Source organism: Camponotus vicinus, unplaced genomic scaffold, assembly GCF_025532165.1.
Source record: "Camponotus vicinus isolate PSW18456_S1 unplaced genomic scaffold, iyCamVici1.0 SCAF_1, whole genome shotgun sequence".
In the NCBI taxonomy this organism is placed as follows: Eukaryota; Metazoa; Arthropoda; class Insecta; order Hymenoptera; family Formicidae; genus Camponotus; species Camponotus vicinus.
In genome coordinates, this window is record NW_028141945.1 from 23,109,710 (window position 1) to 23,137,570 (window position 27,861).

The 27,861-nt window shown below is 34.4% G+C and overlaps 3 protein-coding genes and 1 non-coding gene across 11 annotated transcripts in view; 2 read left to right on the forward strand and 2 right to left on the reverse strand.

Annotated features, from left to right (window-relative positions):
- LOC145959659 (dual specificity calcium/calmodulin-dependent 3',5'-cyclic nucleotide phosphodiesterase 1) overlaps positions 1 to 16,490 on the forward strand; it is a 100,876-nt gene extending 84,386 nt beyond the window's left edge. For 6 of the 8 annotated variants that reach the window (XM_083078710.1, XM_083078709.1, XM_083078712.1 and 3 more), the window contains 11 exons: positions 1,329 to 1,490; positions 2,521 to 2,737; positions 3,359 to 3,472; positions 5,657 to 5,809; positions 9,759 to 10,008; positions 10,534 to 10,791; positions 11,307 to 11,476; positions 11,749 to 11,994; positions 12,277 to 12,503; positions 12,742 to 12,831; positions 13,016 to 16,490. In XM_083078710.1, the coding sequence (XP_082934836.1) occupies positions 1,329 to 1,490; positions 2,521 to 2,737; positions 3,359 to 3,472; positions 5,657 to 5,809; positions 9,759 to 10,008; positions 10,534 to 10,791; positions 11,307 to 11,476; positions 11,749 to 11,994; positions 12,277 to 12,503; positions 12,742 to 12,831; positions 13,016 to 13,107 (1,979 nt within the window). In that variant the 3' untranslated portion in view covers positions 13,108 to 16,490. Of the gene's footprint in view, positions 1 to 1,328; positions 1,491 to 2,520; positions 2,738 to 3,358; positions 3,473 to 5,656; positions 5,810 to 7,781; positions 7,836 to 9,758; positions 10,009 to 10,533; positions 10,792 to 11,306; positions 11,477 to 11,748; positions 11,995 to 12,276; positions 12,504 to 12,741; positions 12,832 to 13,015 lie in introns of all 8 variants that reach the window. The other 2 variants (XM_083078711.1, XM_083078714.1) reach the window with 2 other exon arrangements.
- Trnat-cgu (transfer RNA threonine (anticodon CGU)) lies at positions 4,297 to 4,368 on the forward strand. Its single transcript has one exon. It is a non-coding gene; the product is annotated as a tRNA-Thr (tRNA).
- LOC145959663 (farnesol dehydrogenase-like) lies at positions 16,080 to 20,631 on the reverse strand. The gene is made up of 5 exons (XM_083078725.1): positions 20,289 to 20,631; positions 19,969 to 20,095; positions 17,804 to 17,936; positions 17,395 to 17,550; positions 16,080 to 17,028 (listed from the first exon to the last, which is right to left on the reverse strand). Exons 1-5 carry the CDS (start codon positions 20,590 to 20,592, stop codon positions 16,957 to 16,959), a joined length of 792 nt encoding a protein of 263 aa, XP_082934851.1. The 5' UTR covers positions 20,593 to 20,631; the 3' UTR covers positions 16,080 to 16,956.
- A 1,612-nt stretch (positions 20,632 to 22,243) lies between these two features.
- LOC145959665 (farnesol dehydrogenase-like) lies at positions 22,244 to 27,056 on the reverse strand. The gene is made up of 5 exons (XM_083078727.1): positions 26,684 to 27,056; positions 26,364 to 26,490; positions 23,222 to 23,354; positions 22,813 to 22,968; positions 22,244 to 22,445 (listed from the first exon to the last, which is right to left on the reverse strand). The coding sequence occupies exons 1-5, from the start codon at positions 26,985 to 26,987 to the stop codon at positions 22,374 to 22,376; spliced, it is 792 nt and encodes a 263-aa protein (XP_082934853.1). The 5' UTR covers positions 26,988 to 27,056; the 3' UTR covers positions 22,244 to 22,373.
- Positions 27,057 to 27,861: the final 805 nt, after the last annotated feature.

Here is a 27,861-nt window from a genome sequence, read left to right on the forward strand (position 1 = left end):
CTACTGAAAATTATACATATTATTTTAATCGAGTTAGGACTTTTGATTTCTCTAATGCTAAAAAAGAATCGAAACCAAATCATATTCATTGGATTTAATTTTCTCGCTTCAATCTCGCCCAAATTGTATATTCGTAATTACGCTACATTATATTTCTTTTCTCTGATTGTATGTGTGTGTAGCGTCATGTATATCGTCATTTATGTATGCGTAATAAAATAAAAAATTACTATCGACTCGATATCGAAGCAACGAATTAATAATTTAAATATTTGGCAACGATATTCATTAACGCGATTGTCTCCCGGTCAATTTCCGGTCAATCTCTAAACAAGGTGAACGTGGTGCTCGCACTTAGGAACGTTTCAACTTGTGATTAGCATAATGGGAAGTCGTTGGTAACTCGCGTGCGATCGATCGGCTATGAGACTAATTCGCAGGCTATAGGCAAGTGCTACCAATCGATAGCTACTCTGCCACCGCGGTTTTACCGCAGTGATACACGATCTTACACTTTGTAGCATTACATTCGACAAATTAGTGTAATTATGGTGGTTGGTAACGATACGCGTTCGATTCTGCGATATAACATTCGCAGAGCTGCGATGCCATTACACGCGACAAGACGGATACGCGTACGATAATTATGTCATCAAAGCCAGTCGGTATGAAAGCGCCACGTGTAAATAGAAATATTTCATTTATCGAAATTTTTACTTTATTTCCAGCAGATTTTTAATTTTTATGCGATTTTATGTACATAAAAAATTTATATAAAAATATATATGTCCATGCATTTTTTACGTAATAAAAAATATATATATAAATAATGACGTACATGGATATATTGCTGTCATGGATACTCAAATATGATATCTAGATTTGCGTCACATGCGATCTCTTCATGGTTTAATATTTATGCTACTGGACAGTAAATATGATATAAAATCAGTTTCTCTAAAAATGATTACGAAACTATATTCTTCTAATGCAAAAAAGGATGAAACAAAATTATATAATTGTCAACATATTTTCTGATTTTTAGGAAATATATATTACAATGTGTACATTTTTTTTTATTATGACTTTATGCGATAGCAGTTTCTCATCAGATAATAATCAGATATTCAGACAATTTCGCAACATTAAATTACGAAACAAAAATTCATGCAGAAATTCCGCAATAATTTTCCGCTTCGCTCGCGTTGATTGATGATCGTGCGCAAGTGCCACGTGTATCGCGCACATTTGTGCGCTTTGTCGAGAAACGGTGATGATGGAGCTAAAAAAGCTATCTTTTGTTTACTCTATTTTTTTTGCGATTGCAGTTGCATCTCCACCGGACAGACGAGTCACGAGGGACGATATTGGAGTGGCCTCGGCCGGTGCAGCGGCGAATAATGCGACCGGTTGTAGCAGCACGAGCGGCGCAGCTTCCACGAGGCCGCGCAATCCTTCCTCCTCTCCTGGTCGAAACGGCCAACTCTCCAGTAAGTTTTCGAGGCATTATCTCTCCGAGATATGCTTCAGTACTTATCGACCAGACTTACTTTCTGCAAGCGTATTTCAAAGAGCAAGTATTTCAAAAAGCAAAGTTTTTTCCTCCTTTTTTTGTCAACTGCAAAATGCCCCAAAATATTCGCAGTAAGGTAGTCTCGGAGGGCACTTTTCAATACATGTAAGAAATCTCGGTACTTTTATAATTTAACAATATTGCATGAGCAGAGTTTGTGTCTCAAAAACACTGATAATTATTGCGGAGTATTTTATTACAAATAGAAAAAATTGAAGAAAATTTCAAAGATAGTTTTATATAAATTGTACTTGAATTTTCATGTATATATGTGCAAAAGAATTAAATTTTATGCGTATTTACTTATTCGATAATTTTATTTTAAGAATTTTAAATCTTCACAAAAGTGTCATTTTAGCGAAATGAATTCCGTTATAAACCTCTTTTAGTGGAATAAGAGAAAAACAGTTTATTTTTATAGAAATCAAGCGTATTTATTTTTCATTGGCTTTATGACTTTACTTTTATATATATAAAAACAATTTTTTAAAACTATTTTAGTACGTAAAATTAAAATGTAAACTTAATTATATATAATCCATTATCGAAATACCAATTACTCCAAAATTGTTTTCATGTTAGCGCGATGAGATGTTTTTAAATTATATTTTATGTCACATACAAACTGTATTACGAAACAATTGTATTAATCAGAGAGGCAGTTTGATCAATTTATGGAGCAAAATTATTACGAGAGATGTTAAGATTTTAGGGATTATAATTTTCAAAAGATGTTAAAATTTTAGGAACCAACTGAGATGATTAATTAAAGCGTCCATATTTTACGCACTTTTATATCAACTTTCTCTTTATTTTTTAAATTGATTTACACCGCTGCTTCGCCAGATTCTTTGTTCGCGGAGAGATTTCTGCATGATTTAGAGTACTATTGAATCTGATTCTATCGAATCGTATTAATCGAAACGATTACGCTCACTGTGTTTCAGAACAGGGCACTTTGACGATAGTACGCCGAAGTTCCGGCAAAAGCAAAAGCATCGGCAGCGGGAGTTTCGAAAGTTCTCCACCGCCGCACAATCCCGACACTCCGTATTTATCGAGCCAATCCGTCGACCTCGATGAGATCCTCGATAATGTCGATCTCACGACGGACTCGCTTCCTGCCGTTGACACTCCCGACGCGTGCGACAAAGCTGCTCTCAGGTATCATATCGCATTGCAGGTGTTAATGGCTTTGCAAATGTGAAGCGGAGGTTTAGATTTAGGTGGAGGTTTGCCAAGAGTAGCATTAAAAAGAAACGACATTTTTTTAATTGCTGGACCATTTCGAAATTTTTATTATTTTGTCTCGGAGAGATAAAGATTGCACATTTTATTCGAACGAAAAATATCGTATATTCTTACATCATCGCTCCATTTTCAGAGAGAGAGATGTTCCGCGACACGCGGATATTTAAAAGTATTCAATTTGCATAGAATCAAATAATTATCTACGGGAATCATTCGCTAGTTTACCATGAAAATATGCTCTATAATGATAATTTATATATCGAGTGCCAATTACGCTGTACTTTTTGTACATGTTCCCGTGGCGTTTTTTTATCCAATTTCGCGTTGAACGTTTTTATTCAACGCGAGATTAGAATCCCGCGGTAGGAGAAAAATATCTACCCCTTCGAGCATCGAAGAGTTAAATACAATTACGTTAGCAATCTCGACTTGTCGCGCAATTATCGGAAAGCGATTGGATGCGAACGTCTAGTTTAGAGGGCACGTTATTGGCGCGCGCAGGGAACAAACTCCGAGGATACCTCTCTTTTGCAGATTGAGGTGTTTATTGAGGCAGCTACAACACGGGGAGATATCCGCCGAACTGCTCCAACGAAACTTGCATTATGCAGCTCGTGTACTCGAGGCCGTTTTTATCGACGAGACCAAGTAAGTTTCTTTACATGAGCGAGAGACGGAACGCCGGATCTCTCATGTATAATGCAAAGAGACAATAGTCTGTAATACTTTGTACGATTATTTTCAAATACTACCGTTTTCTTCCGCCGAAATTTCCAGACATTGCCGACACGCTATCGCCTCCACGTCCCGCACTTTGCGGTTAATTAACGATTCTCTTTTTGTAGGCACTGTCGATATCGTAATTGTCGAGAATACGACAAGATTGAAGTTGATTCATGGTGTAGAATTTATCGATCCGATGGCTTGTTTGCGTCTCGATCGAACGTAGCCGACCTTGTTGCGTTTTACATAACGATCATTAATATTAATCGATTCGATTATTGAACGAGATACGGCTTTGACAGCGGAATCGACTACGTGATCAATTATTAATTAATTATTAATCGAGTCTGAAGAGTCGCACAGGGTGCAACTTTTAACGAGACGCGCGCAATTTCTGCTTCGTTTACTAAGCGCAACTCAAATTCAATGCGATCCCCTAAGCCTCGCGTAATAAGAGACTTTTGTTCTCGCGATGCGTCGTGCCGGATGAAACTCACAACCCCTGTCCCGGGGGTCATTCGGCGATCAAAGAGACAGCCAGTTATAAGGGACAAAGGCTATTCCTGAATGTACTATGCATCGCGACAAAGCCGGACGAGATCAATCGTCCGGACGATAAAGCATCGAGCGCGCCGAGATGAGTAGTCGAACGTTACATGATGACGACACTTGTCGTTGTTGCAAAACTTGTCCAGCTTCTCTAACCGAGATCGCTTCTGTAGATTCGTCGAAGAGGAGTCGATGTCGGTGCCTCTTTAGCTCAGTGGTAGAGCACTGGTCTCGTAAACCAGGGGTCGTGAGTTCAATCCTCACAGGAGGCAAGTGAATTTTTGTCGTCAAGGTTCCTAGCTCTTCCTCGATTGCCGTCATATCGATGTTATGATATCGAGAGCGAGAAATTGTGCGAATTTTTGCTTTTTTTTTTTTTTACAAAGTATATTAAAATAAATCAGCTTTCCTTTTTCTTTCTACGTCAAAATTTATGCGTTTTATAATGTAGATTGATGTCCGATCCTTTTTATCAGTTATATGATTATAAATTCTGATCAATTAATACAAAATCCATTTTTACTGAAAATATTTAACGTCTGCGGAATGAATTACTCGAGCCTTTACTAGTAAAGAATAATAAAAAAAGGAATTTTATATTATTGTTTCGCTACTGTATCAAATCGAAGGCGAGCTTTTATGCAAGAAAACATTTGTATGACTTCTCGCTTTTGGTATCATAATTTGATACAACTGCAGAAAGGAAAGTAAAGAGCCTTAACGATTCTCCACAGATTTATTATTGTGCTTGTACAAATATATACGTTGAATTCGTATCTTTGATAATTATTACTGTGGAGGAAATTAATTCTTGCGATGACTAATTTACGTTATTCAAAACAATATAAAACGAATTATAATCTTACAATATTGCAGAGAATTTCGTTCTCGAATGCCTATCTTTTATTATACACTTTGCATCGCGGCAAAATTAGATTATGCATCGAATGTGTGAAAATTGCACGCGACCGATCACTTGCGCTTGATACATCTCCAAGCCGTAAAGATTTATGACAAAATCTTCAATTATATCGCTTGAATCTGAACGCTTGATTTTTTTCTTTGAATTTTCTGTTCACGCATCTATGCAAAGGTACGATACGAAATTTTCAATTTCAACAATAACTATCATCGAGAATACTATGCTGCCGTGAAGCACGACGCATCGAGAGTTTACCCATTTCGTTTTACCAGATCGGTGTAATTTGGTTTATAATTTAATAATTAGAGATTTGGCTCAAGTAATAAAAAAATTAAAAAGAAAATGGCACAAGAGCCAACGCGCGGTAGTTGGAGCGCAGAGAAGCAACAACACTTCTTTCTTTTTTCAATATTAGTTGATTAAAAAACACATTATAATAACAAAAAACGAACGTTTCGGATCATCTTTTGATCCTTCTTGATTTATAATACTTTAATATTTGCTGGAAATGAACAGCGCGATGCTACAGCCGTCGATATCGAAAAGAGAAAAAGAGAAAAGAGAAAAGAAAAGAAAGAAACTTTAATCTTGTATTATCCTGATCTTTTTTACACATGAACTAACAAGCACTACCGCAGGGTGAGTTCAGGCGGGAATGAGTGCGCTCGGTCATCACGTAGGGGGGCGGGCCTGACGTCTTCATCCCTAGGGGGCGGCTTGGAACCGGACGGACCACAGGGCCACGCGGTGATAACCCAGAAACGGAAGCTTCGCACCCCCGTATGGGCAAGGTTGCGAAACATTCACATTTCCAACCCCCTTACGACTCCCGCACCGTTTGTCCCACCACACGATGTACCACGTCATCTTCCTGCGACTCTTTTTCCCCATCTTCTTTTTCCCCCCTTTTTCTTTTTCCTCGCCTCCCCTGCCCACCGATTCTCCCGCCGTCCGTATCCGTGCCGTCGACGCTCTTTGTCGTGCTCTTTGTCGAACGATAGGTTCGCGTTCGTGCATCTCGCGAGGCATTTTTTTTTCTCGAGAATAATAGTTGGTAATCGCGGCGACAAGCGACAAATTTCAATTTCGCCTACGCAATGATTTACATGTTTCTCTTAAAATTCGGAGAGAAGCTTTACAGATATTTCTCATTACTTTACGATAAAAATATTCCATCTGTTTTTCAATATTTTATTCTACATGACATTTAATATTTTATATAATATTTTTTATTTGCTCTTTACCTCTGTTTCTCAATATTCATCCAACCGCGCTAAATGTCAATCTGCCAATATTCATCAGACACGAATTTTACGCATAACGCGAATAACATGATTGACAACTGATCAGCGAAAACGCGACGACGATGTTTGCTGGATATGATGGCTTTTGCCTTTTACAAACTGGACAAAAAATGATGATTATTATATAATACAATAATTGATGCTCCAGGCTTTCTTATATTAAACGGATTGTTTAGCATAACATGAAAATATTACAAATATTATTCTTCAATATTCTTCTCAATGTTCTCTTTATATATATATATATATATATATTTAATTAAATATGTAATCTTTTTATTAATATTTTCCCTTGAAAATACTTTTCGAATTCGGATGTCGCTCTTCTCCGTAGAATGCCAACTAATAAGTGGAACGAGTCAACGTTTCGTTATTTTTTTTTAGCGAATATAACTCCTCCGTACGTTATCTATCTAGTCTAGTTTATGTGCACAGAAATTAAAACGCATTAGCTATGCGTTCGTTCGCTGATAAGCATCTTTTAATAGTTGATAAATCAAATATAGTCTGACACTCAAGACAATTAGCATGTTTTTACAAATTGTTGCATCGAGTAGTAATATAGACGATTCTTTTAGAAAATACTATCAAAGATATTCTTATTACTCGGAATAATCGGCACGAGTCCATTATAATTGACGCGCAATTAAACTTTCCGGTTTGTCACATGTGAATGATTACAGAGACAACAATGACACACTTAATTGTTCCACATTTTTCATAAACGTCGAAATGTCTTATTCGTTTCGCGACACGCGACTTTGTACAAATAATCAAACGATGCTCAACAGGGAACATTAATTCCACATCATAGCCATTTATAATCACACTTACCAACAATTTTTTAATTTTTATTTCTGCATCTCGCGCGCGAACGTTGGATCCAGAGACGAATAAAAATCGACGAGAGGAACCTCGACGAGAATCAAACGACACTTTGGAACACAGCATGAAAAACATTACTCTTGCCTTGCCATGTCTATCTCTCTCTCGCTCCCTGTCTCTAGTCTACGTCTTTTCTAGCCTCTTTCTAGGTGTAACCTACACGATTTGTCGGACGTATCTGCCTGCCGTGCAACATGCATCGTTGTCACGATAATCGATCGTTTCTAACTGGTTTAGCATTGTTCTTGCCCGAGAAAGAGAGGAGTGCATGTATATATATATATACGTTTATCGCCAGGCGGTCTTCGATAATAAGCATCCCTCGTAAATTTATCGCGGCGTGTGGGGGAGTGACTCGAAAAATGCTGCGAGAGCGGTTACGAAGATGGCTATCTCGAGAACTGATCTTCAGCCAGAGCGAACGAATGGCGGAGAGCGAATAAAGAGGGAATATTTTCAAGTCACCCCACGCAGCAGGCATGCCAGGGATGTTTGCTTGATGTAGCAAGACGCTTAGATCGATGTGAAACCTTTCAATGTGATATATGTTTTTCCTTCGTGTTTCACGTTATAGAGACGCCGATCGTGTGGAGTCTGCCGCCACGTGTCGTCCGGGTGTACGCCGTAGGTTCGTTTCATCCAAGATTTTCACTTTTTGCGCGAACGCAAATCGCGAGGACACCGCAATCCAATCCGAAGATAACGCTCTTTCTTGCTCTTCGCACCTTTCGAGCTTGACGCCTTATCGAGCTCCTTCTGCATGAAAGGTCGCTCGCGCATCTCGCGTGTGAACCCTTGCCGTATAATATACAATATAATATACTTTTGCTCACGGGGTGTATCAGGATCTACGTTTTCTTGCAAATTATCAATATTATTGGGCGCACTAATACGTTTTATATTTTATTCGACAGAGTTAGATGAGATTGAAATTAAATTTCGAAAATGGATAACTGCCTTTAGAATATTAGAAATTTCACAATTTTTAAATTAATTCCACAATTGAAAATTTTTTATATCTGTAAATATATTTAAAAATTTGATGATTCCCTAATAAAAGCCTTTTGTAAAATTTGCGACGAGAAAAATCTATAGTTGGAGAAATGAATTATATGGTTCTGAAATACTCTATAGTATAGTGCGATTAATAATATATAAGAGATGCGCATGCAAACTGATGCTTTCCTGCAAACAACTTTTAAATCTATAAATGTTTATGGCAAAGTTCTAATCGCAATATTTACCATAATTTATCATTTTTATGTAAAATATTTTGCAAAATACATACTAATTATGTTTTCTTAATATTTCAACTAATTGTTATAATTGTATTATTGTGTTATTAATGGCATCAATTGATCCAAGTTTTCGCACTTTCTCACTGATGGCGATATCTGAGTGTTTTGTGTTTTGTGTAATTTGCAGTCAAAGTCGATGGATACGTCGGAGATATTCTTTCAAGCGAAATAGCGACACATTTTATGAATTGTAACATTACTCCTCAAGTTATTATTTATCGTCACATTAATGTTAGCTTATCGAATAACGTTATCGAAATTATATTTGCCAAAATGACCGACCTAACTATCGTTCAAGCCTAATAAATCACTGCATCGAACTAGGTTTGAGATGAAAATACGACAGAAAAAACGCAGCAGGTTCATTTGCTGAACCGTTTAGTTTTCACACAAACCTTATTCCGCCACCCATACGAACATCAAATTCATTCATTTGAACGCAACATTTCTATCCAATTTGCACTTTGTTGTTAAATTGATGTGATTGATATGACTTTGTTTGAATCAATCGTCGATTTAATTAAATATTTGATTTAATTCTGACGCAAACATTACTCATTTTAGTAAATGAGTTGGGATAATTTACGCGTAGAATAATTTGAAAAAATTATTTTATTCGACATATTATATATTTGAATTTCTGTATAGCGAAAGATTTTAAAAAGATATTAAAAATCTTTTTCTAAAATATTTTTTGGTAAATTTAGAATATATATTTTACATTATCTATATATTCGGTGTATCTCTCATATAATCATTTATTCATTCATAAAATGTAACATAACATGGAATATCGATCTCGGACTCGTAATCACGAGTACAATTCATCTTTGTGATTCACGAGGAAATGAAAAGTTATTTCACAAAATACGAAATTCATTCACGATACAATCTACAAATTAGCGACAAAACAATCGCGTTTCTGACGATCTGTAGAATCATAATTTTCATGATATATATCGCAATAATAGAGAATGTAAATTGATATTGATGCAAAATAACGTAGCGAACAAATATGGAATAATATATAGTAAGTAGATGTTAGTCGAATTACAGATTTATGCGACGGTACAGAGCAAGCTTAAATGCAATAATTTTAGCACAATAATAATTTTTTTTTGTTGAGGACATCGAGCGTCTCGGCTCGATCGAATGCGTGTAATAAAGGTAGGCCGGATTATGATCGTGCCGAATATGTCAGCGCGTCAGCTCATGGCTGATCTAACATCGCGTCTCGCGATTTCCTCCCTTAGACGGTTGGCGGACGAGGACGATGAGCTGTCGGAGGTGCAGCCGGACGCGGTGCCGCCGGAAGTGCGCGAATGGTTGGCGTCGACTTTCACCAGGCAACTCGCCACCACGAGACGGAAGGCTGACGAGAAGCCAAAGTTCCGTTCGGTCGCGCACGCCATCAGGGCGGGCATATTCGTCGATCGGATCTACAGGAGAGTCACGAATACCGCCCTCATGCAATTTCCACCGGAAGTCGTGAAAGTGCTTAAGGTAATCTTCGCCGGCGGCTGAAAAGTTGGATCGAAGCGAGTAAATTTTTAACACGAATGTATCGCGAGATATGGCTCTCGAAGAGGAGAAAGTTTAAAATGCATACACCATATCTCTCTAGTTTGGTCTCGTCCAACATCTTTAGTTAGTTGTATTTTGAATATAATATCTTTTTTCTTTCGATTGTTTTCTTAAACTGAATCAGTGCAAATATTGAAAGCCCCAAGATTGGAGCACTTTTCGATTTTCAGTGAAAACACTCACATTTTACTCTTTCGTTTTCTTCAGATTTCATTGGAAAACCAACTATCGCTAACTGATTCTTTCCAATAAGATTTCAATGCTATACTTGTAATGAAAAAAGCACGCTTATCAATGATAACATGTTGACTCCGTTTGATTGAAAATTACTCTATTTTAGTTAAAAAAAAGAGAACTGTAAATTAGTCGTAGATATCGATCAAGTTATTGAGATGTATGTTTTTAAAATTTTATAATTTTAAATTGCTGACTTTACTGTTTAAGACTTTAGACGACTGGTCGTTCAATGTGTTTTCCTTGAATGAGGCTGCCTCGGGCATGCCGGTGAAATACTTGGGCTACGATCTCCTCAATCGATACGGTATGATTCACAAGTTTAAAGTACCTCCAGCAGTTTTGGAGTGCTTCCTCGGAAGAGTCGAAGAAGGATATTGCAGGCATCGAAATCCATACCATAACAATCTTCATGCTGCTGATGTTGCGCAAACGATGCATTACATCCTGTGTCAAACGGGTTTGATGGTAAATATCTTTAGAGGGATACTTTAAATATACGTTTAATATAATTTCTTGACATTATTTTTGAATTATATCCCCGGTATACATAATAAGAAACAATAAAAATATGTATCCTGAATTTTGATTGACTATTTGGGAAATTGAATAATTATAAAATTAATAATTTTTCAAGTTAAAAATTTTTCACATTTTTCATATTTTATAAATCATCCTTTAATTTAATTACACATAATTGCATATAATATATTGAAATATATACAATCTACAATTAGTATAAATATACACTTTCCGGCAAGAGTACTAATAAGGTATCGTTTCGCGATATCTCTTTAAAAGAACAAAAATTGTAAGGTGTGATAAATAATAAAAAAAATAAGCGAAATCTCTATTAATTAGTTATGGATTAGTTTAGGAAAAGAGGAATCTTTTTTTGTGCGATTTTATCGATCGTCTGTTCTCTTGGCGATTCTTTCAACGTGAGATTATCTCTAGATGAGAGATTATTTTACTTGTTGCAGAACTGGCTGACCGATCTCGAGATTTTCGCCACTCTCGTGGCAGCGATTATTCACGATTACGAGCACACTGGGACCACAAACAATTTCCACGTAATGTCTGGGAGTGATACAGCACTCCTGTATAATGATCGAGCCGTGCTGGAGAATCATCACATTTCGGCCAGCTTCCGGTATGCGCAAATTTAATAACGTAATATAAAATTAATCAATCTTTTAAAATATTTTTTTCCAATCTTTTCGATTTAAATAATTTTATTTTTTCTAATAGAGAGATAGATAGATTGTAATAGAGAAAGATAGAGAGAGACACAGAAAAGAAAAATAAAGAAAATGCAACAAAATCAAGATTCATACTTTTTATATTGCATTATAAATACATATATGTTAAATAGGATTAATATCTCCGATAATACCAACTATCATTTGCTTTACAATATTTCAGAATACTTAAAGAAGATGAGTGCAATATATTGCAAAACTTGTCGAGAGAAGAATTTCGAGAATTTCGCTCGCTCGTGATCGACATGGTTCTTGCCACCGACATGAGTTTTCATTTTCAACAATTAAAAAATATGAAGAATCTATTAAGTTTGGCGGAGCCAAGCGTGGATAAGAGCAAAGCCGTTAGTTTGGTTCTCCATTGCTGTGACATTTCGCATCCTGCCAAAAGATGGGATCTTCATCATAGGTGAAGATGCTTTTATCCTTTCGATCCTCTCGAATAAACGTCAGCAGTTTTTTTCGTTCGATCTTTATGTAGAATTCAATCTATTAAAAATTACTGCAGAAAGATAAAAATTGCTTCTAGGAAATTTTTTATAAATTTTTAAAATACAATAAAAAATATATATATGTATAGTAAAAACTCCAATAAACTATTAACTTATGTATAAATTGCTAATAAACAAGAAAAAGAACCGCAATTTATGTCAATGATGAGTAAATGACGTTGTTAATTTGAAATGCACAGGTGGACGATGCAACTTCTCGAAGAATTTTTCAGACAAGGTGACAAAGAGAGAGAGCTCGGATTACCATTCTCTCCTTTATGCGATCGTAACAACACATTGGTAGCTGAATCTCAAATAGGATTCATAGAATTTATTGTCGAGCCTAGTATGCAAGTATGCAGTGATACGCTGGAAACCGTTCTCGCGCCACTTAATGTCAAGGATACTGCAGACGAACCTAGCAATGGTAAAATTCATTTTAACACGTATGCTAAAAACAAACAATTTTATTTTAGCACATGTGCTAAAAACAAACAATTTCATTTTAGCACATGTGCTAAAAATATTTTACTTGCATAACTTTACATAATTGCACTTTAAAATTCTCTTTCTCTCTTGTTAGTTAATGTTGGTTAAATTATATCGGCAAAACGTAATTGTCAAAAAATTGATTTATTTTTAATTAATTAATAAATTATGTTTAGGAGGGGAAAATAGAAGGTTCAAAATCGACAAACCTTGGATCTCGTGTCTTGGAGACAATAAGAAGATCTGGAAGGAACAAGCGGTTCGAGGTATGTTATTAACGTAATTTAAACATCAATTAATCGCTTGAAAACAAAAGGAATCGATTCTCGACAAAGAGTTCTCGGCACAACTATGAGAATCTTGTTTCTGCCTGTACAGAAGCAGCTTATTTAGCTTATTCGCTTCAACAAGATTGAGGCGACTTGCCATGTGCCAATGTTCTATTTGCAGATGCAGAAGCCAAAGCACAAAAGGAGCAAGAACAAAAAGCCAGTGGCAATCGCGAGGATGGTGGAGGAGCACAGGCTCCAGCCGAAGAATGAAAGATACAACGAGCAATTGTATTCTTCAAAAGTCTTTGCAACTTTAGACTACGAGGAAGCTCGTGATCTCCCATTGGATGGCATCTATTAAATAAGTTTATGGGCTCCTTATTACGCTTACGAATGAAAGACAAACATCATTCGGTAGTAGTACAAATAGACATATATGTGTCACATTAGACGAGCGGAGACGATGATTCGTAATATGTTGAGAAATAGTTTGTTTAAATTATTAGACACCAAAGGCACGAGTCACGTATTTGTCTCTGCTACTCCTATGTAGGGTGTTTGAATTACAAGTTATCGATTATTTTTTACGGCTCAATATGTAAAATCATTTGATCTCATTAGAAAGATGTAGCGCTTCTCGAAATAATCATCGTCGATGTTGATTACGAGTTCTTTGTCAGTATGGAAAGCTCCGATTTCATTTCCGTTTGCGAAACTTGCGAGTAGGTAAGTATAATATTTTTAGTCTTCAATTTTTGAAATTTTTATTTATAGATTATAATCAACCGTACAATGTAAGGAAAGAGAAAGAGTGATGCTCGAATCTTGAATTATGTTGTAATAATAATAATACGCGATATAAAAGACTCTTATATTCTTGAAGCAAACAATGCGAAAATTGATGTAATAGCAACCTGAAATATTTTGGGAAAGATGCACACTTTATGAAAGAAGAAAAACGTTTCTATCATAACTATCGATGATGATTACAAGATTTGTACACTTATCGCATAAGAATCTATGAGATACTTTATGCTGACGTTCACCGCACAAAGATATGAATATTGCACAACATAATTTTGCGTTTTTAATGCGACTTTTTCGTTTAATTTTATTCGACAAACGAAAAGAAGAATCTTTTCGAATAACTCGAAAGACTCTATGACGCGGTTTCCGACCGGGAGCATCTCTCTCGTTTACGTGTTTACTAATTAATCGCGGCGAAAGAATAAAATTTTGCAAAGCACATCCTTGTACATACATACCGTTCGTTAGATGTGTATCCGTATACACGTACACTGGTGCAGCTTTAATGCGTGTGTGTATGTATGTAATGTATAAAAAGAAAAAGCAAGATGCGGCTATAATGTTTAGTCGACATATGTTATATAACTATTCCGTATATGTGTATATATATGTGCACATATATGTATACGGAAATGTAGAAAGAAAGAGATGAAGCGTTATTTTGTTGAATTTCTCGCGATATTACGGCCGTAGGATACTTGATGCACATAGCGACACGCACATCCGTATTTAAGCTTATAATTTAATACATATCTATGAAGGAATGCGCGTCGCAATAAGCGTAAATTCTCGACATGATGACAGACAATTGTCATCGTGTCAATACATATTGCATCATGCCGTGTCACACGCATAAGAGAATCGGAGGCATAATAAAAAATTTATCATTTTTTTCTTATTTTTTTTTTATCATTTACAAAAATATTATCATTACTGGAAATTTGTCATTACTGGAAATTGTTTTTTTATATAATTTATAAATGTGACATATATATATGTGTGTATTTTTTAAAAATACATTTAAATTAAATTACATATTAGAGAGAAGAATAATATGATTCTTCTTCACAGGCAGCTTGTCTAAATTATAAACAAGCAAAAGGCAAAAATTATTTCAAAGAAAATAAATTTCTTTATTAGACAAGCGATAAATGAAAGTATCTGCTAATGTAAAATTGACTCCGGTTCTGTGTACGTGGCAATAACTTGAGGTAAGGCCCTATAGATGTGGAAAAGATCGCTATAAATATTGCGTAAAATGGAGAACAGAAATATAGCAGATTTTTCGAATGAAACATTTTATCATCAGAATCACAGAGATATTATATACTTATATCGATATAAAAGATGTATAGGATAATCTCACTAGTTTCGAAAAGTATAAACATATCCGTCCTGCATTTATTTAATTCCTCTCATTCGATTTATGTATAAATTTGCGTTATTTGAATACGCGATATACACAGTTTCCATTTTTCTTTTTCGGAGTGTTAATTCGTTTATCTGCCATTATCTGCCACATTTTTCTTGCCATTATTTTTTAAATGTTTTCTAATCTTACTGACTGTAGCGTGGCCTGACTAATTGATATAAATCAAAAACTTAGTGTAAATAGCTCGAGAAAGACGTGACAAATTCCAAAAGATTAATTGCTACGCTCAATTAAAATTTAACGAAAATTTTGTTTCAATATTTTTTTTTAAACTGTTACGAAAAATTTAATTAAGCAAAATTCTTTTCTTTTATCGTAATTGCTTTAATTTTTCTTACAGACACCCAAACATCGTGTAATATTAGCAGAGTAAAATAAAATACTGTAAAGTTAGATTAATTCTTTCGAAAAGTTCTTTCAAATGTTATCACGTGCCGGTTAGTCGCGTGTAATTAAATTTTTCTTCCTGCAGTGGACGAGGGGCCAAAACGCGTGATAGAATTAAAGTGCATTGAGAAATTACGATTGTATTAAGAGAATCATCGATCAGTCACGTGAATAAAATTATTCGGTCACAGTCGAAGGATCTTATATTATATTTGGACTCCCTCGTTGTTTCGCCAGGAAATAAACGATGACGAGTGCATTTTGCGAGTTTAAACTCGAGAAAAAGATGAATGCCTTGCTCGTTTATTTATTCACGTGGCTCGGTTATTTCATCGTCTAGAGCTCTCTCTTAAATTAATACTGGCCTTTCCTTCTTATATGATACGCGCGAGAGACTATGATTCTCTAAAAATTTCAAAGGAAGAAAGAGTAAACGAAGCGGCGTCGACATTTAGAGCGGCGTGCGCGTATTATTACGCTTGATATACGAAGAATCTTCTAAATATATCGGTATAAGTAAGAGATTATTTATAATAGTTTGACGAGTCTCTCGAGCGACAATTGCGCGAGATCGGATGGTAAAAGTGGGATGATAAAGAGGGGATTTTAACAGTACTGTACTCGACCAATATTATTAATTCTTAAGCTAAAAGTATATACATACACAATGAATCCCTCGCCTCCCTAAAGTCTACCTTTCTACTTCTCTCGAAACAGAGTACGTCCGTATATTGTTCGTAGATATCATTAGAGATTCTCGATTATTGTAAATCTCGGCGAACGACGACGCACATGCCCGCCACGCTATGCAGTTGACGCTGATCATTTCTAAGTGTCTTACCACGGATTCATAATGATCGTACATTTTCTCTTTAGATTTATTTTCTAGCACAATTTAATACAGAGAAAAATGTGTACATAACCGGCAACTTCAGCACCATGTCCATTCAATGTGATGTAATGAAATGTAAACGTATAAATATATATAACGAGAGATATATTAATATATTACACAAAGTCACGTCTATGATTAGCGCTATATTTTCTCTCTCTCTCTCTCCCTCTCTTTTTTGCAGACAAGAGACCAATCTGATTCTATAAATAATCTGGGCGAAATATAATTTGTTCCGATTTTGTTTCATAATTTTTATATTTTATATTTTTTAAATGCAGATACACATTGGAATTAAGTAAGTATTGAAAAGCAAGGGAAATACATATATACAGTTACTTTAAAGTAACAACTATAAAATACTGTTACAAATCCTTACAAATTTTCTACAATAATACAAGAATTAGTATCGTGATTGTAAAAAAATTTACATGTGAATATAAAAATATTTCTCTTTCTATTTGTTGTCTATTACTCATTTTTTTATTTCAGAGGAATTTAAATAAAACTGAAATATTCTTCTTCAGTTCCACTTGCTTTACAGAAAAGGGTGACTGTTAAAAGCTTCAAAAGAAGATCAACTTTAAACGCAGCATATGTATTATTCATTTGCGAATGCCGTAAGATTTTTCGCAGCAATAGCTTCATGTGGCATTATCACGACTTCAGATATCTGAAACAGATAAATCACTTGTATGCTTAATTGGTATAGATAAATCACTCGTAAATTAATACGGGAACTTAACATTTCAATAAAAAATCAAGTTCTCATGCGCGTAATATTTTAAATTTTAAAGTAACAGTCTACTAAAAAAAATTAATTTAAATATTCGAGATCGATGTAGAATACGAGTTATAAATGTTATAAATAGAATAATAAAAATTAATTTCATACGCGATTTGCGATATAGTAATTAAAAAAGCGCAAAGCTTCTTTCTTGCTTATCGATGTAATGAAACAATTTTAATAAGAGATATTATAAAAACACACATATATCGAAGTCATTAAAAATCATTCCCTAGGATAATATCTACATACCTGCGCGTGTCGTGGTGTACTTAAACCATAAATCACTAGATCTGCGATATCCTTATCCTGTAGTATTGGTACACCTTCCAATAGGTTTTGGGCACCGCCAAGAGCTTCAAGAACTTTCTCCATCATTTCTGTCTGTACCATACCAGGACTGATGCTCTGTGTTTACAGAGATTATTAACATAATATATATTTTCTAAATATATTACTTTTGTCATTATTACTCCAAATACATCTGTTTATCGCATTGCGCGAAAAGAGACATTGTTAAATATTAATGAACACGAATCATTAAATCATTGTCGGTGCAAATTAAATTACGAGCGAGATAAATCGATACTTGTGCAATATTTCTGTGTTCTATTAATATTGAATTCGCATAGACAAATTTTAATAAAGAAAGATCGCATACCGTAATTTTTATATCAAGCTTTGCGCTTATTATTTCGTTGCGTAAAGTCGCTGTCATTCCAGTGACAGCATATTTGCTGGCGCAATATACACTAACTGGCATAGTAATCATATCTACATAATGCCCCGCCATGCTGCGGATAAAACAAAAAATTAATAATTTAATTCCTTTTTGTAAAAATAAATAGGGTAATTATGCACTTTACGGACGACCTCACCGATTTCAATGATCTTGACATATGTTGTCAAGCTCACTCTCCTGAGTAAGTATCAAAAGGTTTTTAGTGTCGCTCGTCATTTATTAAAAAGTTATTAACAAAAAAAGTTGTACGAATTATGTGGAATTTTTAGACATTATGCACGTTTTAAGAGTCAAGGTGAAATGTAAATGCGTGGATACAGTGTGTTCCGCCCCCCCCCCCACTCCTACGAGGACGCTCGACTTCCGAAAGATATAACCTAACCCAAACCTATTCTGATTTAAACCAAATTTTAATTTTAACGAAAGCCCCCGTTGGGGGAGGGGGGTGCGGAACGCACTGTCTTCAAGCATGTACTTTGCAACACAAAGCAAAGTTTACTCTACATTTAATGATGATCTTCGCTATACAATCATATATTCCATCAAATATAACTTCTTAAACGTCTAATGTAACTTCTTAAACTCACCGGAAAATTGCCACACAGCTAAGCAGAAGTACAAGGCTACAACCGTGAATGATTTGAAAAAAATGTAAACAAATATAGTATGTTGAACGCAATGTTACGTTTACTCTCTCTCTATCTACTGAACATGTATTCGATCAAATATATCTTCTTAAACGTACATGCTGTCGCAAAATTATATTATATTCATTAAACTTTTTTCGTTAATAACTATTTAATAAATAGTGAGCGACACTTAAAACCTTTCGATACTTACTCAGGAGAGTGAGCTTGACAACATATGTCAAGATCATTGAAATCAGTGAAGTCGTCCGTAAAGTGCATAATTACCATAAATCGTAACATCGACATAAAATATGTCTTGCATTAATTAATTTTTCTTTGCATGTATCGATATCTATAGATAACGTATCTGTAAAAATATAGATATTAATATCAATAAGATTACAATGAAGAGGGAGTGAGTTGTGTTATTAATATATTACTAATTCATACTTATTAGTAATTCGTACTTATTAATGTAATACATTAAATCAACTTTTTGTGAAAAAATTGAAATTAAAAATTGTTCAACATAGATAAAAATGTCGGCATGTGCAGATAGATTTTTATTACTATAACTAATGATAATTTTAAGCTGATACGCAATCACATTTATTACAGATTTTTTGCATACAGAATATAAACATTTTTGGATTGCGCAACTTCAGCTCCATAAAAGTTCCAAATTACATGATATAGGGACATCATTTATTAACAAAACGCAATAAAAAGGAAGGCTAAAAAACCGTGGCGCAAGATGTTAGAGCGTAAAAAAGTCGAAATAATAATAAAGATTCTAAGTAAGAGACATATTAATAATCAGTTAGATGTAAAAATACAAAAATATGTCTGAAAAAATTGATTCGATTGAACAGAAAATAATACATAAGTACGTTTCGATCTTTTCAAGAACCTTTTCAGTGTTTGAGATGTCGTTAAAAAATAAATTAAATTTAAAATAATAATAACAGAGCGCGATTAAACAAGGACAAGCGCGATAGGAGACAAATAGATCGCGAACATTGAAAAGGATCTTGAAAAGATCGAAACGTACGTATGTATTATTTCAATCAAATCAATTTTTTCAGACATATTTTTGTATTTTTATATCTAACTGATTATTAATATATTATGTCTCTTACTTAGTCTTTATTATTATTTCGTCTTTCTTACACTCTAACATCTTGCGCCACGGTCTTTTAGTCTTCCTTTTTATTGCGTTTTATTATCATCCGAACCGTATATTGCTTTTGTCTTTGTATTTCATAATTTATTAATTAAATAAATTATTAATAAATTGTGATTATTAATAAATGAAATTATAAAGTTTTCTTTTGCGATTAGGTCGATGCACTAATATCTTTTCGACGACATATGCTGCAAGTTTGAAATTAATTAATTCATATATATTATTCAAACATATTTGAAATTTTAGTCATTCACCTATCTGACGTTTACCTGTTAATATTAAAGATATACCCTCTAGCGTTGCGCTTTTTGATAGATTGTGCCAACTCGCGCGAACAAATCGCCATCGCTATCACATTTACGTCTATAATTTTGCGGAAATCCTCCGTTGCTCCCTCTTTCGGTAAAAAAAAATGTATGATAAATAGTATATAGTATATATATTGTATATATAAAATTAATTTTCAAATATTTATATCGTATAAAGTATCGTCATAAGATACGCCCTAAGCTTATGCATATCCATTTGAGAAATTTTTATAAATAGTTTTCGAGAAGAAAACTGGAAAAAAGGAAGAATATGTACTTACCTATAATCGGTTTAGTTATGATTACACCAGCGTTGTTGATTAGCACATCAACACCTCCCAGTTCTTCCTCCGCCCACTTGAACACCTTGAGAATTTCCTCTTCTTGTTGGACATCGCATTTGATCGGGTAGATTTGAACGTTAAATTCACTCTTGATAGACGCCGCCAATTTTTTCAGATTTTCCATTCGTCTCGCGACGGCGATCACTTTCATTCCACCTTTCGCGAGCGCTTTCGCGGTTTCCGCGCCTATTCCGCTGCTCGCTCCGATGACCAAAGCGACTTTTCCTGTCCATTGATCCATCGCGTTAGAAATCTTAGAGAAGACTGTTAGGCCTGTTGAGAGACTGATCGCGAATGGCGCTGCAGCAATTCCCTATAAACGTTTACCTTCACCAACGTCAATTTCGAGACGTGCTAATCAGCCAGCGAATCAGAGAAGAGATGGCTATTTCAAACTTACTCTCTAAAAGTGAATCAGTGAAAATGTCACTAATTTAAACAGTGAAATAAGATTTCACTGAGAATAAGTGTGTATTTTACTGATCTTCAGTGGAAACGCTTACTTTTTTGTTATTTTATCTTATATCTCACTGATTATGGTCAGTTAAAATAAAATTCACTGTAAAACCAGTAAATTTTACTGTAAAACCAGTAATCGCTAGTTCGTTCGTTTACCGCTACGATGGCTATCTCTCTCGTATTTAATTTTAGTCATAAGAATTATATAAAGTTTGCAAAGAGCGACATTTAAAATTAGAAGTATTACTTCGATTTAATTTCTGATACAATTTCAATAGAGAGGCTTCATTAAATCGATCTTTATAAGTCGGACAAATAAATGTCTGGCGACTTAATGAAAATTATTCGTTCGTTATCGATTTAAAATAACAAGTTCAATATGCATGTAATATATATAAATAAAATAAAATTTTTAATATAATAAATATTTAGTAAATATAAATAAAATTTTTAATTTTATATGAAACAGATAGAGAGATGAATTGTAGTTTAATATTACTGACAATAACGAAAGAAATATTACTAATGTTGAGAAATATTACTGATTGAAACAGTCAAAATTATTAACTGATTCTTTCAATAAAATATCACTGATTTACAGTGCTGTACTTATAACTGCTGTAATAAGTGACTATTTACTGTTTTTCAGTGATAATATACTGATTCACTTTTAGAGAATAAGTATGTAGAAATTTTCGGAAGATCTGGCGACTTTGGATGCGGATCTAGAGAAATTATCTCGTTTAGCATGTCCGGAGTGTTCGCACGAAGTAAGGGACAAAATTGCTTGTGCGCAATTCGTCGCCGGGCTAACGGACGGATTCATTAAACGTACGTTACAACTTGAGGGAATTTCATCCTTAAAATCGGCCGTTGAAAGAGCTATGGCGGTAAAGATTATACAAGAAAATAGTTTCGGGAAAAACAAATTTGCCCGTCAAGAGAATAAATTTGGTAAATTTAATTTCAAACAGAAAATGGCTTAATGGGTACGCGAATGTCGATCTTTGTGTCGCGCGCGATCGATAGATATCGTTCCGCGGAAGTAACAATATATATAACGAGAGATATATTAATATATTACACAAAGTCACGTCTATGATTAGCGCTATATTTACTCTCTCTCTCTCCCTCTCTTTTTTTCTGACAAGAGACCAATCTGATTCTATAAATAATCTGGGCGAAATATAATTTGTTCCGATTTTGTTTCATAATATTTATATTTCATATTTTTTAAATGCAGATACATATTGGAATTAAGTAAGTGTTGGAAAGCAAGGGAAATACATATATACAGTTACTTTAAAGTAACAACTATAAAATACTGTTACAAATCCTTACAAATTTTCTACAATAATACAAGAATTAGTATCGTGATTGTGAAAAAATTTACATGTAAATATAAAAATATTTCTCTTTCTATTTCTTGTCTATTACTCATTTTTTTATTTCAGAGGAATTTAAATGAAACTGAAATATTCTTTTTCATTTCCACTTGCTTTACAGAAAAGCGTGACTGTTAAAAGCTTCAAAAGAAGATCAACTTTAAACGCAGCATATGTATTATTTATTTGCGAATGGCCTAGGATTCTTCGCAGCAATAGCTTCATGTGGCATTATTATGACTTCACATATCTGAAACAGATAAATCACTTGTATGCTTAATTGGTATAGATAAATCACTTGTAAATTAATATGGGAAACGACTTAACATTTAAATCAAAAATCAAGTTCTCATGCGCGTAATATTTTAAATTTTAAAGTAACAGTCTACTAAAAAAAATTAATTTAAACATTCGAGATTAATGTAGAATACGAGTTATAAATGTTATAAATAGAATAATAAAAAATTTCATACGCGATTTGTGATATGGTAATTAAGAAGGCGCAAAGCTTTTTTCTTGCTTATTGATGTAATGAAACAGTTGTAATTAGAGATATTATAAAAACACACACATATCGAAGTCATTAAAAATCATTCCCTAAAATAATATCTACATACCTGCGCGTGTCGTGGTGTACTTAAACCATAAATCACTAGATCTGCGATATCCTTATCCTGTAGTATCGGTACACCTTCCAACAGATTTTGGGCACCGCCAAGAACTTCAAAAGCTTTCTCCATCATTTCTGTCTGTACTATACCAGGACTGATGCTCTGTGTTTACAGAGATTATTAACACAATATATATTTTCTAAATATATTACTTTTGTCATTATTACTCCAAATACATCTGTCTATCGCATTGCGCGAAAGGAGGCATTGTTAAATATTAATGAACACGAATCATTAAATCATTGTCGGTGCAAATTAAATTACGAGCGAGATAAATCGATACTTGTACAATATTTCTGTGTTCTACTAATATTGAATTCGCATAGACAAATTTTAATAAAGAAAGATCGCATACCGTAATTTTTATATCAAGCTTTGCGCTTATTATTTCGTTGCGTAAACTCGCTGTCATTCCAGTGACAGCATATTTGCTGGCGGCATATACACTAATTGGCATAGTAATCAAATCTGCATAATGCCCCGCTATGCTGTGGATAAAACAAAAAATTAATAACAATTCTTTTTTGTAAAAATAAATAGGGTAATTATGCACTTTACGGACGACCTCACCGATTTCAATGATCTTGACATATGTTGTCAAGCTCACTCTCCTGAGTAAGTATTAGAAGGTTTTAAGTGTCGTTCGTCATTTATTAAAAAGTTATTAACAAAAATTTGTACGAATTATGTGGAATTTTTAGACATTATGCACGTTTTAAGAGTCAAGGTGAAATGTACATGCGTGGATACAGTGTGTTCCACCCTCCCCCTCTCCTACGGGGAAGCTCCACTTCCGAAAGATATAATCTAACCCAAACCTATTCTGATTTAAGCAAAATTTTAATTTTAACGAAAGCCCCCGTAAGGGGGGAGGGGCGAAACACACTGTCTTCAGCATGTACTTTGCAACACAAAACAAAGTTTATTCTACATTTAATGATGATCTTCGCTATATATTAAACATATATTCCGTCAAACATAACTTCTTAAACGTCTAATGTAACTTCTTAAACTCACCGAAAAATTGCCACACAGCTAAGCAGAAGTACAAGACTACAACCGTAAATGATTTGAAAAAAATGTAAACAAATATATACAGGGTGGCAGGGAAATTTTGACAGTCCCGAAGTGTGAAGGTAGATTGACTCAAATTAAGAAGAAAGCTAATATACTATTTTGCGATATTCGCAATAATTAACGAAAAATTAATTATAGAAGATCGACCAATGCGCGTGGCTCGAAGCACACGACGGCGAAGGCGGTCTGATGTGATTGGGGAGGGGAGGATCCTTCGCCACGCGCTTACACACTCATCGCTCCTCCCCTCCCCAATCACCGCTTCGCCGCGCGCCGCCATTATGTTACAGTCAGACCGCCTTCGCCGTCGTGTGCTTCTAGCCACGCGCATTGGCCGATCTTCTTTAATTAATTTTTCGTTAATTATTGCGAATATCGCAAAATAGTATAGTACCTTCCTTCTTAATTTGAGCCAATCTACCTTCTCACTTCGTGAAGGTCAAAAATTGCCTGACACCCTGTATAGTATGTTGAACGCAATGTTACGTTTACTCTCTCTCTCTATCTATTGAACATGTATTCGATCAAATATATCTTCTTAAACGTACATTGCTGTCGCAAAATCATATTATATTCATTAAACTTTTTCGTTAATAACTTTTTAATAAATAGTGAGCGACACTTAAAACCTTCTGATACTTACTAAGGAGAGTGAGCTTGACAACATATGTCAAGATCATTGAAATCGGTGAGGTCGTCCGTAAAGTGCATAATTACCATAAATAGTAACATCGACATAAAATATGTTTTGCATTAATTAATTTTTCTTTGCATGTATCGATATCTATAGATAATATATCTATAAAAATATAGATATTAATATCATATTAATGTAATACATTAAATCAACTCTTTTTTTGTGAAAAACTAAAAATTGTTCAACATAGATAAAAATGTCGGCATGTGCAGATATATTTTTATTAGTATAACTAATAATAATTTTAAGCTGATACGCAATCACATTTATTACAGATTTTTTGCATACAGAATATAAAAACTTTTGGATTGCGCAATTTCAGCTCTATAAAAGTTCCAAATTACATGATATAGGGACATCATTTATTAACAAAACGCAATAAAAAGGAAAGCTAAAAGACCGTGGCGCAAGATGTTACAGCGTAAAAAAGTCGAAATAATAATAAAGACTCTAAGTAAGAGACATAACATATTAATAATCAGTTAGATATAAAAATACAAAAATATGTCTGAAAAAATTGATTCGATTGAACAGAAAATAATACATACGTACGTTTCGATCTTTTCAAGATGTTTTTCAATGTTCGAGCTGATGTTAAAAAATAAATTAAATTTAAAATAATAGTAACAGAGCGCGATTAAACAAGAACAAGCGCGATCTATTTGTCTCCTATCGCGCTTGTCCTTGTTTAATTATTATTTTAAATTTAATTTATTTTTTAATGACATCTCAAACATTGAAAAGGATCTTGAAAAGATCGAAACGTACGTATGAATTACTTTCTGTTCAATCGAATCAATTTTTTCAGACATACTAGAGCAATACAAAGCGCGCGCTTGGCGCGCGCCATTTGTTCTATTGCATTATACATTTTAAATAATATATGCATAATGTATCATCTTCTTTTTAATTTTTTAACTTTTCTCTTCTCAGACAAACTGTCGCACGAACTGTCAGAATTTGTAATAACCACAAACAACAGCAACACAAATGACAGCTGCTCACAATACGAATTGAGCGCAATAAAAGAACCAATCGGCATCGCGGAAAAGAGGCAACCATAGACTTATATAGATAGACTGAGCGTCCCCGTAAGAGGAGCTGAATACTACATACAGAAAGAGAGAGCAAGAGTGTCCGACATGATGTCTCTTTCTAATACGAGAGTTCTCTCTACATGTGCGAGAGAGAAAACATACCGGACTGACTAGCGCTGTCCTTCAGATCTTGTCATCAGCTCGCCCGTAAGAGCGCTCAGTCTATTATATAAGTCTATGGAGGCAACAATACACTTCGAGACTTTCGAGTATCGACATAACATGCCTTTTTTAGAAAAGGAAGGATTTTTGTATTTTTATGTTTAACTGATTATTAATATATTATGTCTCTTACTTAGAGTCTTTATTATTATTTCGACTTTTTTACGTTCTAACATCTTGCGCCACGGTCTTTTAGCCTTCCTTTTTATTGCGTTTTGTTATCATCCGAACCGTATTTTGCTTTTGTTTTTGTATTATCATAATTTATTAATTAAATAAATTATTAATAAATTGTGATTATTAATAAATGAAATTATAAAGTTTTTTTTTGCGATTAGGTCGATGCACTAATATTTTTTCGACGACATATACTGCAAGTTTGAAATTAATTTATTCATATATATTATTCATTCGATTATTCAAACATATTTGAAATTTTAATCATTCACCTATCTAACGCTTACCTGTTAATATTAAAGATATACCCTCTAGCGTTGCGCTTTTTGATAGATTGTGCCAACTCGCGCGAACAAATCGCCATCGCTATCACATTTACGTCTACAATTTTGCGGAAATCCTCCGTTGATCCCTCTTTCGGTAAAAAAAAAATGTATGATAAATAGTATATAGTATATATATTGTATATATAAAATTAATTTTAAATATTCATATCGTATAAAGTATCGTCATAAAATATGCCCTAAGCTTATGCATATCTATTTGAAAAATTTTTATAAATAGTTTTCGAGAAGAAAACTGGAAAAAAGGAAGAATATGTACTTACCTATAATCGGTTTGGTTATGACTACACCAGCGTTGTTGATTAGCACATCAACACCTCCCAGTTCTTCCTCCGCCCACTTGAACACCTTGAGAATTTCCTCTTCTTGTTGGACATCGCATTTGATCGGGTAGATTTGAACGTTAAATTCACTCTTGATAGACGCCGCCAATTCTTTCAAATTTTCCAATCGTCTCGCGACGGCGATCACTTTCATTCCATCTTTCGCGAGTGCTTTCGCGGTTTCCGCGCCTATTCCGCTGCTCGCTCCGGTGACCAAAGCGACTTTTCCTGCCCATTGATCCATCGCGTTAGAAATCTTAGAGAAGACTGTTAGGCCTGTTGAGAGACTGATCGCGAATTGCGCTGCAGCAATCCTCTATAAACGTTTACCCTCACCAACGTCAATTGCGAGACGTGCTAATCAGCCAGCGAATCAGAGAAGAGATGGCTATTTATCCGTTTGAGTGCCACGGACTTTTGTAGAAACTCGATCGAAAAATGCCAAGCGGCGCGATAGCGCTTGTTCAGTTCCATGTCGGAAAGTACCAAGCGCGATTGCGATGTTTTTTTACTTATAAGCAATAATTATTATCCAAGGTGTATACTACCAGAAAATACCTGGAAAACCTGAAATTCTCAGGGATTTTTGTTTTAACTTGGAAAATCAGGAAATTCTTATGGAATTTTATTAAGACTCAGGGAATTTTTTAAAAACTATTTCTTTGATCATTTTTTTAATATTGTAAGTGTAAACATTCGCTCTGTGTAAAATATCTTGAGCGATATCGAGCGTGCAGTTACTGAATTTACAGATTGATGCGCTGGCACTTTTGGGTACTGGACTGGGGGAGCGCGATCGCGCCGCTTGGCATTTTGGCCACTCAAACGGTTAAAACTTAAGTATGTAGAACATGTGGGAATTTAGCTTTGACGATTATTTATGCACGCATTTACATATATTACTCCGATTGTCTCTGACTTACTCACTGCAAAATTAGCAGAATTTTAATGATTTTCAATTGTCATATATTGGTGAAGATAATCTATTATTTTATTATAAATTAATACATGTATTTTGCAAATATATTGGCGAGTTTTAATGCAGTCTGATATCATACAAATACATCGTGAAAGTTTTATTAAAATATTTATTTCTGGAAATTTTTCTAACTTTTAGG